Source organism: Clarias gariepinus, chromosome 24 (assembly GCF_024256425.1).
Source record: "Clarias gariepinus isolate MV-2021 ecotype Netherlands chromosome 24, CGAR_prim_01v2, whole genome shotgun sequence".
Classification (NCBI taxonomy): domain Eukaryota; kingdom Metazoa; phylum Chordata; class Actinopteri; order Siluriformes; family Clariidae; genus Clarias; species Clarias gariepinus.
In genome coordinates, this window is record NC_071123.1 from 5,510,335 (window position 1) to 5,525,620 (window position 15,286).

Below are 15,286 nucleotides of genomic sequence, written 5' to 3' on the forward strand. Positions count from 1 at the left end.
ACACACATATGTATGTAGGTATGCTTGGATTTACTGATATTTGACTATAATTATTTCATTGACTATATACATATAAATAAATATATACTATATTTATTTCATATATAAATAAATATATATAAAACTGCACTATCTTAATTACTAATATATGAGAATATTGCTTTGCCAAAGTAATGGAAATAAAATATCTTAAATGATCTAGTTGTAATAAGATTCATTGAAGCAGTATAAATATAAATAGACTATTATGACCTGGCTTGTGGTATAGCCTAACCTTTTTACAGCAACATTTCTAACTATATTATTAAAATAGGATATATCCTCTTTTAAACCTGACTAATGTCAGGAAATGAAAAAGAGGGAAAGAGAGAGATAGAGAGAGAGAGAAAGAGAGAGAGAGAGAGTCTATTCCAGCTTGTGGGTGTGGTGACGTGGATTTATACAGCTGTGGGTTTTACACAATAGGCTGGAGGCCTACAACATGGCCAGTCATAAATAGCATCCAGCCAAAGTTCAGTGACAATAAAAAACTAAGGCACTTCAGACTCCTTATATGTAATTATTACGTAACTCAAAAAAAAAAAAAAACAGGAAATTGTTCGTTTAAAATTTCTGTAATAGCCCACATTGGGCCTGGGCCATTAGACATTTCCTGAACTGATTTTAAAAAATCTCTAAAATCCCCTCTTCTTTACTAAAACAGCGAACACAAAACTCACACTTTAAGCTTCATTCACAAAACCTTTGACTTCTTTTCAAAATCAAACAATTTGCTTAAAACTATTTTATCTTTGCTCCAAACCAAACACTGCTCTCAGATGACACAGGAAACCAGTCAATCTGTAAATACTACACAGCACGTCATTATACACACACACACACACACACACACACACACACACAAAAAAAAAAAATGTTGGCAGCTCTTGGCATAATTAGACTAAAATATTATTTATCTTTATAATCTTTATAATTAAATTTTGCATATCTTTGTATGATAAAATGTTCATACCCTGTGTTTATTTATATATTTATCCTGGAAAAAACACAGCAATATTCATTCATTCATTCATTCATTTATTTATTTAATCAGTACACAATGGCAATCTTTTATTCTGCTCCAGTGTCATAGGACTACATTACATGCTGAATCCATCTCCAACAAGAATCCACTATTGTGTCATCACCTGCCACATCCATTACTGTAACTGCAGTAGATTTGACCAGGTATAGGGGTTTCAGTCATAAACCATCTAAGTATGAATGAATTTAGGCTCAGAAAAGGAATTAGGAATTCAGAAAAAAAATAATTATAAAGAACAACACAATAAATAGACAAGATTTACTTTATCTGGGATCAGGATCACTCCGAGGGAGCAAATAAAATAAAACGAGAAATTTGTGTTTTGAATAATATTTTTAATTTTTTTGCATCTGCTTGCACACAAACTTTACTATATGGCCCCATTTTCTTAAAGCGTCTTTATCACAGTGACTTTTTATATATGTGAAGGGTAAATGTTTGTAGATCCTATATAATGCAGATGTATAATGTATGATTGTGTATGATGTGTTTCCATGCAAAACACTCTGCATTGCTATCAATCTATCTTTGCACCATAAATGGCCTTTAATGCTGTGTTGGCTAACTAGTACATATTCAAATTAAAATTAAAATTTTATTTGTCACATACACAGTCATACACAATACAATATGCAGTAAAATGCTTAAATGCAGTCTATCATATTAAAAAAAAATAATGCCTTGGAAACACTTACATATCTGATTGTCATAACACTTACATATCTGAGGTTAAATATTTGATTGTTGTGTCTTGGAAAGTCAAACATGCATGTCATTTATTAAAATTATTAAATAAAAAAAACTGAGTCTTATCTTTATTCAGAGCTATGTTTCAGGTTCACTGTTCACATCATATCTTGATGCATGTTTCCGGAATAGCGCTCTGTTATAACAATAATGATGCTCATTAAGTTTTAAAGACTAAAATTTCTTAGATATCTTGCTCAAAAATATTACACACATGATTATTTGTTAAAAGAGCAACAGATGATGTATGGATTGAATTATGTTCAAAGGTTTGGTCGAAACTTATTTTCAGCTAAAAAAAAAAAAGAAAGAAAAAAAAAAAAAGAAAAAAAACTCAGATCAATCCATTGCACCATCAATTTTTATTTTTTCAGCCTATCAACTTGCAAAATTTGGACTGTATATCTACAAAAAATAAACTTTAAATCATTGGGTAAATTAAATTGAGCACTTTCAAATCATTTGCAAGAATTCCTCTGAGCATGCTGGTTTCCTCCCACAGTCCAGTAATGTGTGGAATAAATATGTGTGTATTTGCGTGCCATGTGATGGATTGACACAATGGGCGTGTACACCCAGGACAGGTTGCTGTGGCCTTAGCCTGAAACAATCTGTTTGTAAAACTGACAGCTAGTCCAGGATGCTTGTTTGTGTTCAGACGTGCCTCCTGTCAATCATTTTACAGGCATGCTGGGGCTGGAAATTTGTGAGTATGACAATCAGTCAAACACTACGGGTAATTTGGGACACCAACTAGCCCAACCTCATGTCTGGGGAAGAAAACCGGCGTACCCAGAGGAAACCCACCAAACACAGGGAGAACATGCAAACTCCATGCACACAGACCTCGGGTGTGTCGACGGTAACAACATTACAGAAGGTAATCTAACATTACATTTGATTGAAAGTTAGTCTGAGCTGAAAAACTTAAATCAGAGTCAGATTTTAAATATTTATTTAAGATTTTCTGTATAAAGAAAACATCACATTTTAATCAGGTTTTAAGGTTAGACATTCTAAAAATTCCAGTTCTACAATGTATTTCATGAATAATTTCTCCTCTAGATGGCGCCAATGAGCTATTACCGCCTCCGCTTAGTGAGATTTAAAGTCTCAGAGCGCTCTCTAGTGGTAAAACTGAAAAACAGCATTTAAAATTTTTATCTCGTCAATTGACTTAAATTTGCTATTAAAACTTGATGCAAACTACATGCACTTAAAAAAATTGAAAAGCTGGACTATAAAAATAAATCCCAAACAAAATGTAAAATCCTTACATTGTCCCCCTGTTTTAATTATTTCCTCCCACCATTTAAAAGATCTAGATCAACCTTTTCCTTTTTATTTTTTGTGATATGGATTATAAGCATTGTAGTACTTGCCATGGCAACATGTATGCACTTTGTTCTCTGTATTATGATTCTGTCATATGATGTCATAAGGGATGTAACATCAGAGCCTTTCAGCGGCCCTCAAGGTAGGCTGTGTCTCATCTCCTGTTTAGTGGTAAAACTTTAATTTAGCGGTAAAAGTGATCATATTTTAACTCATTTACACAATTATCCTAAGGAGTAATTTCTTGCGGCGGCACGGTGGCGTAGTAGTTTGCATGTTCTCCCTGTACTTGGTGGGTTTCCTCCGTGTACTCCGGTTTCCTCCAACAGTCCAAAGACATGCATTCCCAAATTGCCCGTAGTATGTGTGTGCCCTGCCCTGTGATAGATTGGCACCCTGTCCAGAATGGGAATTGAACCTGGGCGTTCCGCATCTCAGGCATGAAACCTTCCACTGATCCACCAATGCTCGTCACTCACACTTTAGATATAAACACAGTCTTCCTGATCACCCGTCATCTTCCAGTGATGTTCTTTCACTCTTGAAGCACACGTGCCTCTCAAAACACATCAAATCACCGCCATCATGTCAAACGTCTCAGTGGCAGATTTGCCCAGTTTCATGCAGTATTTTGCATTTGCGATTTATTCTAACTTGCTGTCCGTGATGTAATTGCATGTGGCCTGATTACACACAGCTCCCGGTGTACACAGGACGATGTCTTTTGGCACACTGACTTATGAAGGTCGGGGCTCCCTGTGACTGCGCCTGCAGCCATTTGTTGTTGTGTTACAAAACTAGTCTCAAAACGTTTCGATACCAACTAATCAAGATTATTAAGGGTTTTTTTTAAATCAAATGTTACTAACAATGCAAGCAGAAAATCGTCTCCCGTTATTGGCAGAGAATTTAGCTTTTTTCCAAGAAATACATTTAACAAGACACTTTTCGCTTGCAATGTTACTAATATTTGACTAGAAATAAGCAGCTACAGCTAAGTATTTATGGCTTCCAGAGAAAGCAAGAACAAAGGAGATGGAGAAATTCAGCATCACACCTGAGAGAGACTCCGAAATCCAAAATCAAAATAACAAAACCAAAACAAAATGAAAAATCCGGAAACACTTATAACGGTTTATATAGGCATACAGTAGGCAAATGTCTCGTCCAATCGGCTGTTAGAATTCCATTCGCAAACTATACCTACCTTTTCCATTTTGACTGAATTGTCGTGTTTTCTAATTTGGTATTTTGTTTCTGAATATGTCATTTTATGTGTATATGTATTTTCTGATTTTTCTTTTTTTAGTTTAGTTTTTGTTTTTGTTTTTGTTTACTATTTTGTTTTTGAATTCCGTGTTTTGATTCTGGCTTTGTTCTTTTGTTTTTTCGGTTCTGTTATTTTGTTTCTGAATATGTCATTTTATGTGTATATGTATTTTCTGATTTTTCTTTTTTTAGTTTAGTTTTTGTTTTTGTTTTTGTTTACTATTTTGTTTTTGAATTCCGTGTTTTGATTCCGGCTTTGTTCTTTTGTTTTTTCGGTTCTGTTATTTTGTTTTTGAATTTGTTATTATCCGTGATTTTGTTTTGCACTTCTCCCCCACCGTAAAAAACACCCATTCAGATAAAAGTTTTCACTTTTTTTCAAAATTGCAGTCTTTAAATCAATCTATAAGGTATTGTCGATACTTGATATCATGACGTGGATGAATTTTTTTTTTCATGTTTCGTTTGTATTTCTGTAAGAGCTGGACCAGCTGACTGCTTTGAAACTAAGATGATCAAACTAATCCGGTTTGATTACAGCATTAACGATTGAACCACTTCTTTCTACAGACAGACAACAAAATGAAGGTGAAGATCTTCAAAGACATCAGAGACCTCATCTTTGGTCTCAGCGATGAGTATGTTTGTTTAGAAACTGTAATTTATTATTTAAATAAATTGAATGTTTAAAAACAATGACTTACAATCTGCAATTAACATCATTTCAGGGAGTGGAACACAGCAACCAGGGACATTTCCTACAGAGTAACGTGATGTTTTTATTTTTTTATTTTTTTTGGTCACGGCTAAGTAGATTCCTAAACATGGCATTGTCCAAAAGTCTTGAGTCCCCTCATTTCTTCATATTTTGCTTTCAAAGAGACAGAGGTGTCTCAAGACTTTTGAAACTCTAAAATGTGTATTTATTTTTTTTTTTTTTACATTAATAAAGACTTCTATAGGTTAACGGAAAACAACTACATGAATTGACCCTACATTTTGTCTTTTTGTTCTTTTTTAAGTACACCAAATTGGAAATGATCATTATGTGCTCGTCGATGGTGAAACTCTTGTCGACTCACGTTATCGAGTCCGTCCTGCCCACTATCATCGATGCCGTTGGAATAGAGCCTGTTCTCCAAGCGGAAGAAAAGCTAAAAGAAAAAGCTGCCCAGGGTGCACAGGCGTACCACGCTACGTCTCAAGAGTAAGTCCATGACTAACATCATGTCCCCATCATAACATCATCGTAACATCATAATCATTTAAAACACACATTATTAAAATTCCTTTATGAGTATCGAGATGCTTTTAGAAGCATATGACCTAGAAAATCGTTGTTTATATTAAAGCATTTCAGTTTTGGGGGAAAAGCGTAAAAAAAGCAAAAAATCTGTAGTGTCCGTAACCATGTCAAATTCAGGTTGCAATATCTTAACAATTTTACATTTTTTCATTAAAGATTTTAAACTAAATTGGCCAAGTTTCTTCTGAACAGCAATTAAGATCATTTGAATTTAAAAAACAAACGTTACGAACACTACATAAAAGGGCATGAAATTATATCTAGCAAATGTGTTTCTTTATATCTGATAAAAATATATATTTACAAAAAATACATTAAGCATGGATTGGGAGAGAAGGAGCATTAAGTATTATAAAAAAATGATGATATTACTGTATATGATCCTATCTGCACAATAATCAGCACAATCCTTATTCTTGAATGTAGATCACTAGAAGACCCATGTGACTGTCTATGCAGCTTCATCGAAGGAGTCGTGACCCAAATCAAAGAAGCCATAAAGCAGGCACTTTTGCAGTTCATCTCCGTTGAAACTCCGACTCAAAGTCCGAAGTTGGCGATAGCCGATCCTGGTCAACAAACGTCAGACGTAACCGATGGTCTTACGTCCTTATACACCAAAGCTATAATCCTCGAGTTGATACAGCTTAGTTGTCCAGGTATTTCTCACCTAGTGCCAAAAGGGAAAAAACCTGACCAGCCTGTCTCCTTTTACCGAGTCATACGGAGCATCATGAAGGCCATGAGACACACAGAGGACATTCAAGGATGTCCTTCCACAAGCGACGATAAGGAGAGTACGACTTCTGGTGGGAGTGAGAAGACTATTTATGATGAGAAGTTCATAAAGAAGGCAGTGCTCGCGATAAGCGGTATCCTCCGCGAGGCAAAGGATCAAGTCATTTCCGCAGGGTTTTCGTGTCCCTGTCTCGGCCCCTTGGGTGAAATCGCGATCACCGAATCAGCAGTCCGCTTGTGGCCGACAGCTTCGCAAATCACTGAGAAGTTCCTGAAAGGTTTAAAAATGCACTCCGATCAGACGAATCCCGATTCGAGGAAACTCCTTCCTTCACGGAATGATTTTTTCCCGGCTGCCTGTGAGACCTATAAATGTGTCCAGAAGGAGGTCATGTCTTTTCTTTTTAAGGTCCAAAAGTCAGCAGAAAGCAATTGCCAAGTGTCAGGAAACAGTGACGTGTCTTCATCCACACACTCATCGGAACATGGAAATCCATCCATGAGGAACGTCCTGAAAGGCAGCAGCACAAGCCTTGACGAAAAGGAGCTGCTCCATATCGACAAGTGCACGGACCAAGTGATTTGCAAGATCTTGTCCGTGTACAGGACGCAAAACCAAGAACTGTCCTCTGATCGCTGGCGGTCGGCGTGCTCTCAGGCCGTGTGTGATCTCCTTATCAGAAACGTGCAGATCCTCCATCCAGGTAAAACCAAAAGGACGAGTCACAGAAGACTTTCACGTAGTCTGATAAAATATCTGGAATCTGCAGCCTTGAATATAGCACAGTCTTTTTCAAGAGATTTGGAGGACCGTTTAGAGGCCGCGTCTGGGGACGAAACCCAAAACGGATACTCAAGCCTGAACTACAAAAGCGCTTTAGATTACACGAACATCTTAGCTCCTTTCCATCTGTTCCGGAACGTGAGAGATCAGATCCGGAACGTTTTCTCCACGGTAAACGCAGCGGACCTAAGCGTCAGGACAACTGAAAAATCGATGGAAGAAGATGACGTTCTGAAATCTTCCCCCGATCACGAAGGTTTCTCCCATGGCTTCGCCCAGCGTCAGTTTCGAAGACCGAGCTCAGCAATAAACCAGCTGAAGTTTATGCTGTCTAGTACCGGCACCACGCCGCTTACAAATTCCATCTCGACCCTTCTGAGCAGTATGATCGGAGCCATAAGTATTCTGAGGAGGTTCTCTCACTTGATTCAAAAGAAAGCAGCTCCAATAAGTAGCGCTCGTAATATTTCCATGCTAGTCGACAACGTCGCCCTGGAATTTATTAAACATTTAGCCGGATACTTCATGAGCACCGTGTCAACGTTTTCCCATTTGCCTGTTCAGACGGAGACGCTAAGTTGCTTCAATGGAAAGTTGAAAACAGACTCTGGACAAGAGATAATCGTCGCGCTCTGGGATTTGACAAACAGCCTTTCATGTTTCGTGACGGAATTCATGAAAGCGTTGGCCACACCCACAAAAAGGACTCGAAGTCAGGAAGGCCAATCTAGTGCGATGGATAACGAGTGCCCCGGCCCACGTCTTCACCCTCCTGTGGGCAAAAAGAAGAAGAGGAGGAGACCCGCCATACACTCAGTTAGGTCCTGGTTTCACTTATGCTATAGCAGCTGTTAACAGGAGCGTAAAGACCTGACTCCGTTTGATAAATGTCACATAAACCTCTCCTATCAATTTATCAATCATCCTCTTGATAATTAACACCTTCTGTCCAATCAGCAATCAGAATCCAAAGAGCATCATTTGTGCATTCATCACTGCACTACTATTTCTTCTACTCAACTTTTAAAACATTTTAACAGGGACTTTTTCTTTGTTTCATGTTAGAGTAAAAGGTCAACAAACCCGAGCGGCCCTGCAGGCCATCAGAAAATATACTCTTTTAATGGAGTGAATGGTAAGTCCCTAGTCCCTAACATCAAGCTCTAGCTATTGTGCTGAATTTTGTTTTTCACTTTTTGAGGGATATAAAACACAGACACAATCGAGTTTATGAAGACTTTGAGACTAATATATAGTCATACTTTAAGCGTAATAATGTGGCTGGTGTCTCCCTTATCTCTGTCGCCTTGCACCTCCAGGGTCCGGGTTCGAGTCCCGGCCAGGTTCGATTCCCACCGCTGTGTACTGATGGTGCTGAAAATTTCATGTTTGGAACAGACGAGAAGGGAAATGAGGTTGCTGCTGAAGATGTTACATTACTAACTGATTTTTAAATCGCATTTACGCACTTTGCAGCCTTTTACTGTAAAACATTTGTTGAAATTTCTTTACCTGAATCTATATTTAATTTGATATGAAGAAATGGAGTGGCTATGGAGAAAAGCAGTGGTTGAAGTCTTTTGTACAGTACATCTGTAACAAAAAAAAAAAAGATCAGGGACTAAGATGTAGCCCATGGAGACCGTTTTTCCCTTCTTTTTTCTTTTTTTGTCACAACTTTTTTGGCAATAATTGAAGCATAATCGAAGCAAGCAAAAATGATTGATGTTTGTCAAAAGAAATAGTGGCACAAAATTATTATTATTTATTTTTTTAGAAGTTCAGCCTTTACCCTGAGCACTCATTTAATACCCCCAGCTGTCTGTGCATGACCATTTATGGAGTTTTGTGGGCGTCACTAAATGCAAATTAGCTTTGTTGGCAGCTTTTATTTTGTTTGTTTTGTCAAAAAGGGTGATCTCTTACATTATACATTGCTTTCTTTTTTGGCACACAAATTAATTATGTGGCGAATCTGAAAAGAATTTTAGAATTTTTTTTTTAAAGTCTGAAATGTTTTTTTTTGTCATGTTCAAAAAAAGTTTATACTAAAAATCTCAGTTGCTTAAGAATTACACTACATGCGTATTACTAATACTAACTAAGAACAAAATTTGTTTGCAGGTAATAAAGGGTCTTCAGTAGAGACACTTGGCTGTTATCTGTGCAGGAATTTTTCCGCTTTCTTCCGCGTCCTGAGAAAACGCTTCAAGCGCTGAACATGAGGCGATCAAATCGGTTTGGACCCACCTTTTTATCTTCTTCTTGTAAGTCCGTTCTTTATTTTCGTGATTTACGTCATTAAATATTAACATATTATGATTATATCATTGTTAATACCGAAGACATTGAAATTACAAAAGAAGCAAAAATATGTTAATTAACACGATTCTTCAATCAATTCTTTAAAGTTGCCACCTTCTGATTTGCTCGCTCTTGCCATTCTCTCAGTCAGCCTCATAAGGTAGTCAACTATCTTGAAGGAGTTCCCAGAGGTATTGAGAACTTCTTGTTGTCTCCGTTCCAACTCAACCCAAACCATCTCAATAATACCGGATTTAGATCAGATGATTGTGGAAGCCAGATCATCTGATCCAGCACTCCATCACTCTCCTTCTTGGCAAATAGCTCTTACGTAACCTAGACGTGTGTTTGAGGTCATTGTCCTGCTGAAGAGCAAATAATAATCCCACTAAGTGCAAACCAGATGGGATGGCATGTCCCTGCAGAATGCTATGCTCTTTAAACGTGCCTTCAATTTTCACCCAGCCACCAACAGTGTCATCAGCAAAGCAACTCGACTGCATCATTCCATGCTTCACAGTGGGAACCACACAATCTGTTCACCCTCTTTACATCTAACAGAGATAGCCAAGAAATCACAAACTTGGACTCATCAGACTTGGACTGATCTAATGTCTATTCCTTATTCCCTGAACAATGGGTGTTGAAATACTGTATGTCTGCCACTTCCAAGAATTCCAAGAAGAATCTGAGGTGCTGTAAATTGATGGTTTCTGAGGCTGATCGTTGTAATAAACTTATCCTCTGCAGCAGAAGTAGCTCTTGGTCTTCTTTTCCTGATACAGGCCTCGTGAGAGCCAGTTTCATTATAGCAATTGATAGTTTTCCCCTAATAGGGCTGTTGACTGCACTCATTATTAAAACATTAAAAATTTGATTTTAAAAAATCACAAATCAATCTGTATTGTATTTATTTTACAGTTACAGCTTGATGTGTAATCCGGAACACAAGATAAGACCGTGAATATAATTTACATTTTTGTGCACCGAATATCATTGAATAACTCATAACATGCATTGCCAAAAAAAAAAATGCTTTTGCCTTCTGAGAACCTTTGATTGGATAATTACGACAGTAATTAACATGCTTCTGTTTGCAACATATCTTTTAAACATTATTATTATTATTATTATTTCTATTATTATTGTCATATTATGTTATCATTATAAACATTAACTTGTCTTGCAAAACCAATCAACTTAAAACTTTTCTCTTTAAGTTTAGAAAGGGAGTCTATGGTATTATAATAATAAAAATAACAATAACAATAAAATATTAATAATAAAAACAATAATAATAGTGTTTGAGGGAGTACATACATTTATGACTCTTAGTAATTATGTATAGAATCAGTGAACCGAAACAAGTGCATGTGATACGTACAATGATTAAAATTTTATTCATTTGAATAATGTCGTATAACAGCGCCACCACACGGTCAGTCCAGTTACTTCTGGCTATATTTAATGAAAACTTTTATTTAATCTTCGGCTCAGCCTGAATGACTAATTACTATATTATTATTATTATTATTATTATTCACTATTACTTTATTATTATTACTATTATTATTCACTTTTTGTTTCCGATATGTAGGGACATATCTGAAAAGGCTGCATTAAATTTTTTAGCATTAATTATATATCAATCCACTTCTAGATACACTGCAACTTCTCTAAAAATAATCTCAGCTGTAAATACAGTTGTGCTCCTAATCTATGCAATTTTCGGCAGTATTTAACTACAGTACATTACTTCAAAAAAGTTTTGCCAGTACATATTGCATGCAGGAGATCCGACCGTGATTGGATGGCATTCAAATTACAAAGTCTGCATTAAATCAAAATATAATATTAAAAAATATGAACAAAAAAAACATACATCTAAAAAAATATATATGTTTAGGTTAAATACAAATTATACAGAAAAATGATAAAGAGCACAAGACAAATCAAAGTGTGTATACTGATTTATTTACAATATATACAAATGAAGTGATGTCATTACACAGGCAGAACAGGAGCAACATCATTCCCAGAGAGAGAAATTAAATCTTTTGTCGTTCAGCATTTAGGACATCAGAAATTCATAAATAATCATAAAAAAACCCACGACAAACAGATACAGCTGATTCGCTTTAATGGATACAATACACCATGTTTGTACAGTTAAACCATTAAAAAGATAAAGAAAGAAAAAAACGTGTGAATGTCACTTACGCTGCAACTCTGAATTGTAATCAAATCTCTCTCTGATTAAATATTTGCACGTGAGCAAATAACGGCTCAGAAATGTTCGTTTAAGTTTATGTGAGTAACGCCGAACTTAAAACGGCGACGATCGTGTTCATATTAATTAACACGGCATGCGCGTATCATGAGCAGCTGCAGCAGGACGAACAGTGGCGAGACTATGAGGCCGAAGAGCGGGTCCCGTGTCTGCTCGATCTCGGCTAGTTTCTGGCAAAGCAGCACCTCGCATACCAGCTTAAGGCTAAGCACGGTGAGCACCCAGAGCAGACGAAGCACGGCCAGCCGCTCCTCACCTTCCTGATACAGGCGGATGGAGACGATGGCCGTGAAGTAGGTGCTGAGGCCGTCTGCGGCGAACAGCGGCACGAACACCAGCCACCAGCTCACGTTGGACTGGAGGTCCACGCGGAGAGCCACGAGCACGCTGAACACGAGCAGAGCGGCAAGGTGGAGGAAGAGCTCGAAGGTGGCGAAGCCGAGCCACTGAACCAGCTCGCGCAGGGAGAAAAGCATGGTGTGATGAGACTCGTTCCGCTTTAGAGGATGTGAAGCCAACAGGTCATGAAGACTGGAACATAATTTTTTTTTTTGCCTTTTGTTGTCTGAAATGAAATGATAAAGAATATTACAGCAGGTTATTCCTGATATAAAAGTCAGTCATACATTCAGAAGCCTAAGTAGGGTATAAGGTTTTTTAGAATTTACAGGCTTTTTATAAATAGCTCTGCTTTAAAAATGTTCATTCTAATATTTTAAAAACAAGCCAGCTTATGGATGTGGATGTTTGTATCCAAATGGTCTAGATCAATGGAGTGTGTCAAAGATATAAACGATTGCATGAGCGATAATTTTCTATTACGTAATACAGATAAGATCGAGATATTACTTATTGGTTAAAAAAAACTGTACACAAAAGCTCTCACAACTCAGCTTGCATTTAGAAGGATGTGCTATTACTGCCACTAGCTTGACAATAAAAGACCTGGACACAATTTAAAAGGAGATTAAAGACATATCACCTTAGCTTGGCATACACACAAGTCATCTCATACTCCAGTACATCTGAATGCACACACTCATCTAGTGCTGCTAATATCATGAACAGCAGCTACGCTAATTCCTTTCCACCTCTTCTTTTTTTACCCAACCCGAGGCATTTGGAGATTGTGCAATGTTTGTTGTTAAAAGCGCTATACAAATAAAACAGAACCAAATTAAATTGTTTAATGGCGGTTGAAATCTAGCAGGTTGCATCGCCACCAACTTAAAGCTGATTTTTCCGGTCCATCCTTACTGAACAAAAAATGCTAAATGCTTCCTTCCCTGATTTTATCTTGTCTTGCTCTGGGTCTCGAACCTTTTTTCTGCTTTTATCCGGCACTTCCACACACACTCTTCCCTACAGTACGTGTTCCCTCTTAGTACCGCTCTGCCTCTTTGGTTGGAGTCCTGCAAGTTGCATCACTACCACCTGTGGATCTCACTCTTTTGCCTTAAACAGCAATTTAGAGCCTTTATTTAATTCCAACAGAGCAGCGATAGTGTTTCAGTACATCGTCTTGTCTTCTTGCTTTACCAGCGTTTAGCATCCACTATGTTGAATTACCACCAGCTTAAGGCCTTGGTCTCCCTCATTTCAGTTTACATCCTCTTTTTTAGTCCTGTAGCCCTTAAGAAACCCATGTGCATGCTCTCATTTCTCTCATTCTTTCTCTCCTACCTACGCTTAATATACATTAGGGATGAGAATCACCAGTCAGCTCCCGATACAATATTATCACAATAATATTGCGATTCTATAAGTATCACAGATTTATAAATATCCAGATTCTATATTAAATTTTTTCTGGATTTTGTTGCAATTTTAAACCTTTTAAAACATTGATTAGTTAAATGTCGCCTATTCCTTATAACATTAGTTGTCTCACTTAAAAACCAAGCTTAGCATTTGAACAATACAAACTAACTTCAAATACAAGAGTTTAACATTTAACTGAGCAGCAGGTATCTCTGTCATCCAACATAATTATAATTTTTAAACAAAGTTAGCAAATAATTCACTCCTACCACATGGGATTAAAAAAAGTGTAAATAGTTTAGAGTGCGGCTTTTATTGTGTGTGATTTTTAATAATGTAACACCATAAAATGTGCAGAATCATTGAGGCTGATCAGCAGATCACAAGGCATGGCCGATCAAACTGAAACCCAGCCAATTCTGGTCATAACTAAATCGATTTTTCCTCCATCTCTAAACATTATGAACCTCGATCCTAAAATGTCACAAATGTTTCCTTATTAACATAATCTCTATATTTTAGCAGATTTTCAAATGTGTTTTTATTTTTATTGTAGATGCTCTGCATCCAGTTTGCTTTGCTATTTAAAAAAAATTATGTTTAATGAAAAAAGGGGGTGTATTATGCTGATGTATTCAGTCGTTTTTGTGTTGTTGGTCTCCTGGCAAGGGGACATCACCACGGACACCACCACATACAAGATTGGCACAGGTTTTTGCGCCGAATGCATTTCCAGACGCAACCCTCCCATTTTATCCGGGCTTGGGACCGGCACTGCATCCAGTGGCTTCACGGCATCCAGTTCTTCTCATGACTTAAAAATCCATTTTTTGTTAAATTTTTGCATTTGAGGTGGCGGCACAGTGGCTTAGTGGTTAGCCCTGTGGCTTCACACGTCCAGGGTTCGGATTCGATTCTCCTGGGATAGGCTCCAGCCCACACACAACCCAGTATACAGGATAAAGCGTTATAGACGATGAGCGAATGTATTTGAGGTGGTGAAATGTTGCCATTCCTCTATAATCAGACAGGGGGCGCACTTTACACTATACTGTACACACATTGGCAGGCAGCACAGCATCCTGTGTGATAGGAGCACATTATCTGCTAATTTATTTAGAATTTTTTGGAATTTAAATATATAAAAATATTAAAGAACATTTCTAAAATACAAGTCGAATCGAGACCTCGGTATCGCGATTATATCGTATGAGTTGATTGATGGTGATTTCCAACCCTGATAAATGTCATATTCACAAATACTGGCCCCTCCTTTCAGCTTTTGTCTTAGCCTCTGCTTTATTGTACAACTTTTATTTTATTCCACAATACAAAACGATTTAAATATTAGTATGTGTCCGACGTTAACATATTCACTGCGTTTCTTTAATAATACACACATCTGTAGCTGGTCTCGTTGAATAGTCTGAATTAGCCACAGCTAAGCTAGCTACAACAGAACAAACAGAAAAAACCGACCACATTAGAAACAAGACAGTCTTACCCAAAGAATTATCGCGTCCTTAAAGCGCAAACGTTACATTTTTGAAAACTGCGACGACGCAGATACGCGAGAAAAGAGAACAAAAACAGGTAGAATGATGATGAATACAGCGTAGGGGCTAATTATTGTGCGCCGTCGCGACCTGATGACGTATTACAGCAACC

General features: G+C 37.2%; 2 protein-coding genes across 2 annotated transcripts; one reads left to right on the forward strand and one right to left on the reverse strand.

The window, feature by feature from the left end:
- Window positions 1–3,296: 3,296 nt before the first annotated feature.
- Window positions 3,297–10,084, forward strand: LOC128512582 (uncharacterized). Its single transcript, XM_053485929.1, has 8 exons — window positions 3,297–3,308; window positions 5,006–5,073; window positions 5,164–5,200; window positions 5,458–5,642; window positions 6,168–8,079; window positions 8,329–8,398; window positions 9,388–9,530; window positions 9,715–10,084. Exons 2-7 carry the CDS (start codon window positions 5,018–5,020, stop codon window positions 9,480–9,482), a joined length of 2,355 nt encoding a protein of 784 aa, XP_053341904.1. The 5' UTR covers window positions 3,297–3,308; window positions 5,006–5,017; the 3' UTR covers window positions 9,483–9,530; window positions 9,715–10,084.
- A 1,447-nt stretch (window positions 10,085–11,531) lies between these two features.
- tmem203 (transmembrane protein 203) lies at window positions 11,532–15,268 on the reverse strand. The gene is made up of 2 exons (XM_053486034.1): window positions 15,123–15,268; window positions 11,532–12,422 (listed from the first exon to the last, which is right to left on the reverse strand). Exon 2 carries the CDS (start codon window positions 12,331–12,333, stop codon window positions 11,920–11,922), a length of 414 nt encoding a protein of 137 aa, XP_053342009.1. The 5' UTR covers window positions 12,334–12,422; window positions 15,123–15,268; the 3' UTR covers window positions 11,532–11,919.
- Window positions 15,269–15,286: the final 18 nt, after the last annotated feature.

Bases quoted from the DNA above. Each gene is read 5' to 3' on its own strand.
- LOC128512582 (XM_053485929.1), top strand. From the start codon at position 5,018: ATGAAGGTGAAGATCTTCAAAGACATCAGAGACCTCATCTTTGGTCTC. The intron at 5,074-5,163 runs GTATGTTTGTTT...ACATCATTTCAG, and splicing joins ATCTTTGGTCTCAGCGATGA to GGAGTGGAACACAGCAACCA. The intron at 5,643-6,167 runs GTAAGTCCATGA...TCTTGAATGTAG, and splicing joins TACCACGCTACGTCTCAAGA to ATCACTAGAAGACCCATGTG.
- tmem203 (XM_053486034.1), bottom strand. From the start codon at position 12,333: ATGCTTTTCTCCCTGCGCGAGCTGGTTCAGTGGCTCGGCTTCGCCACC.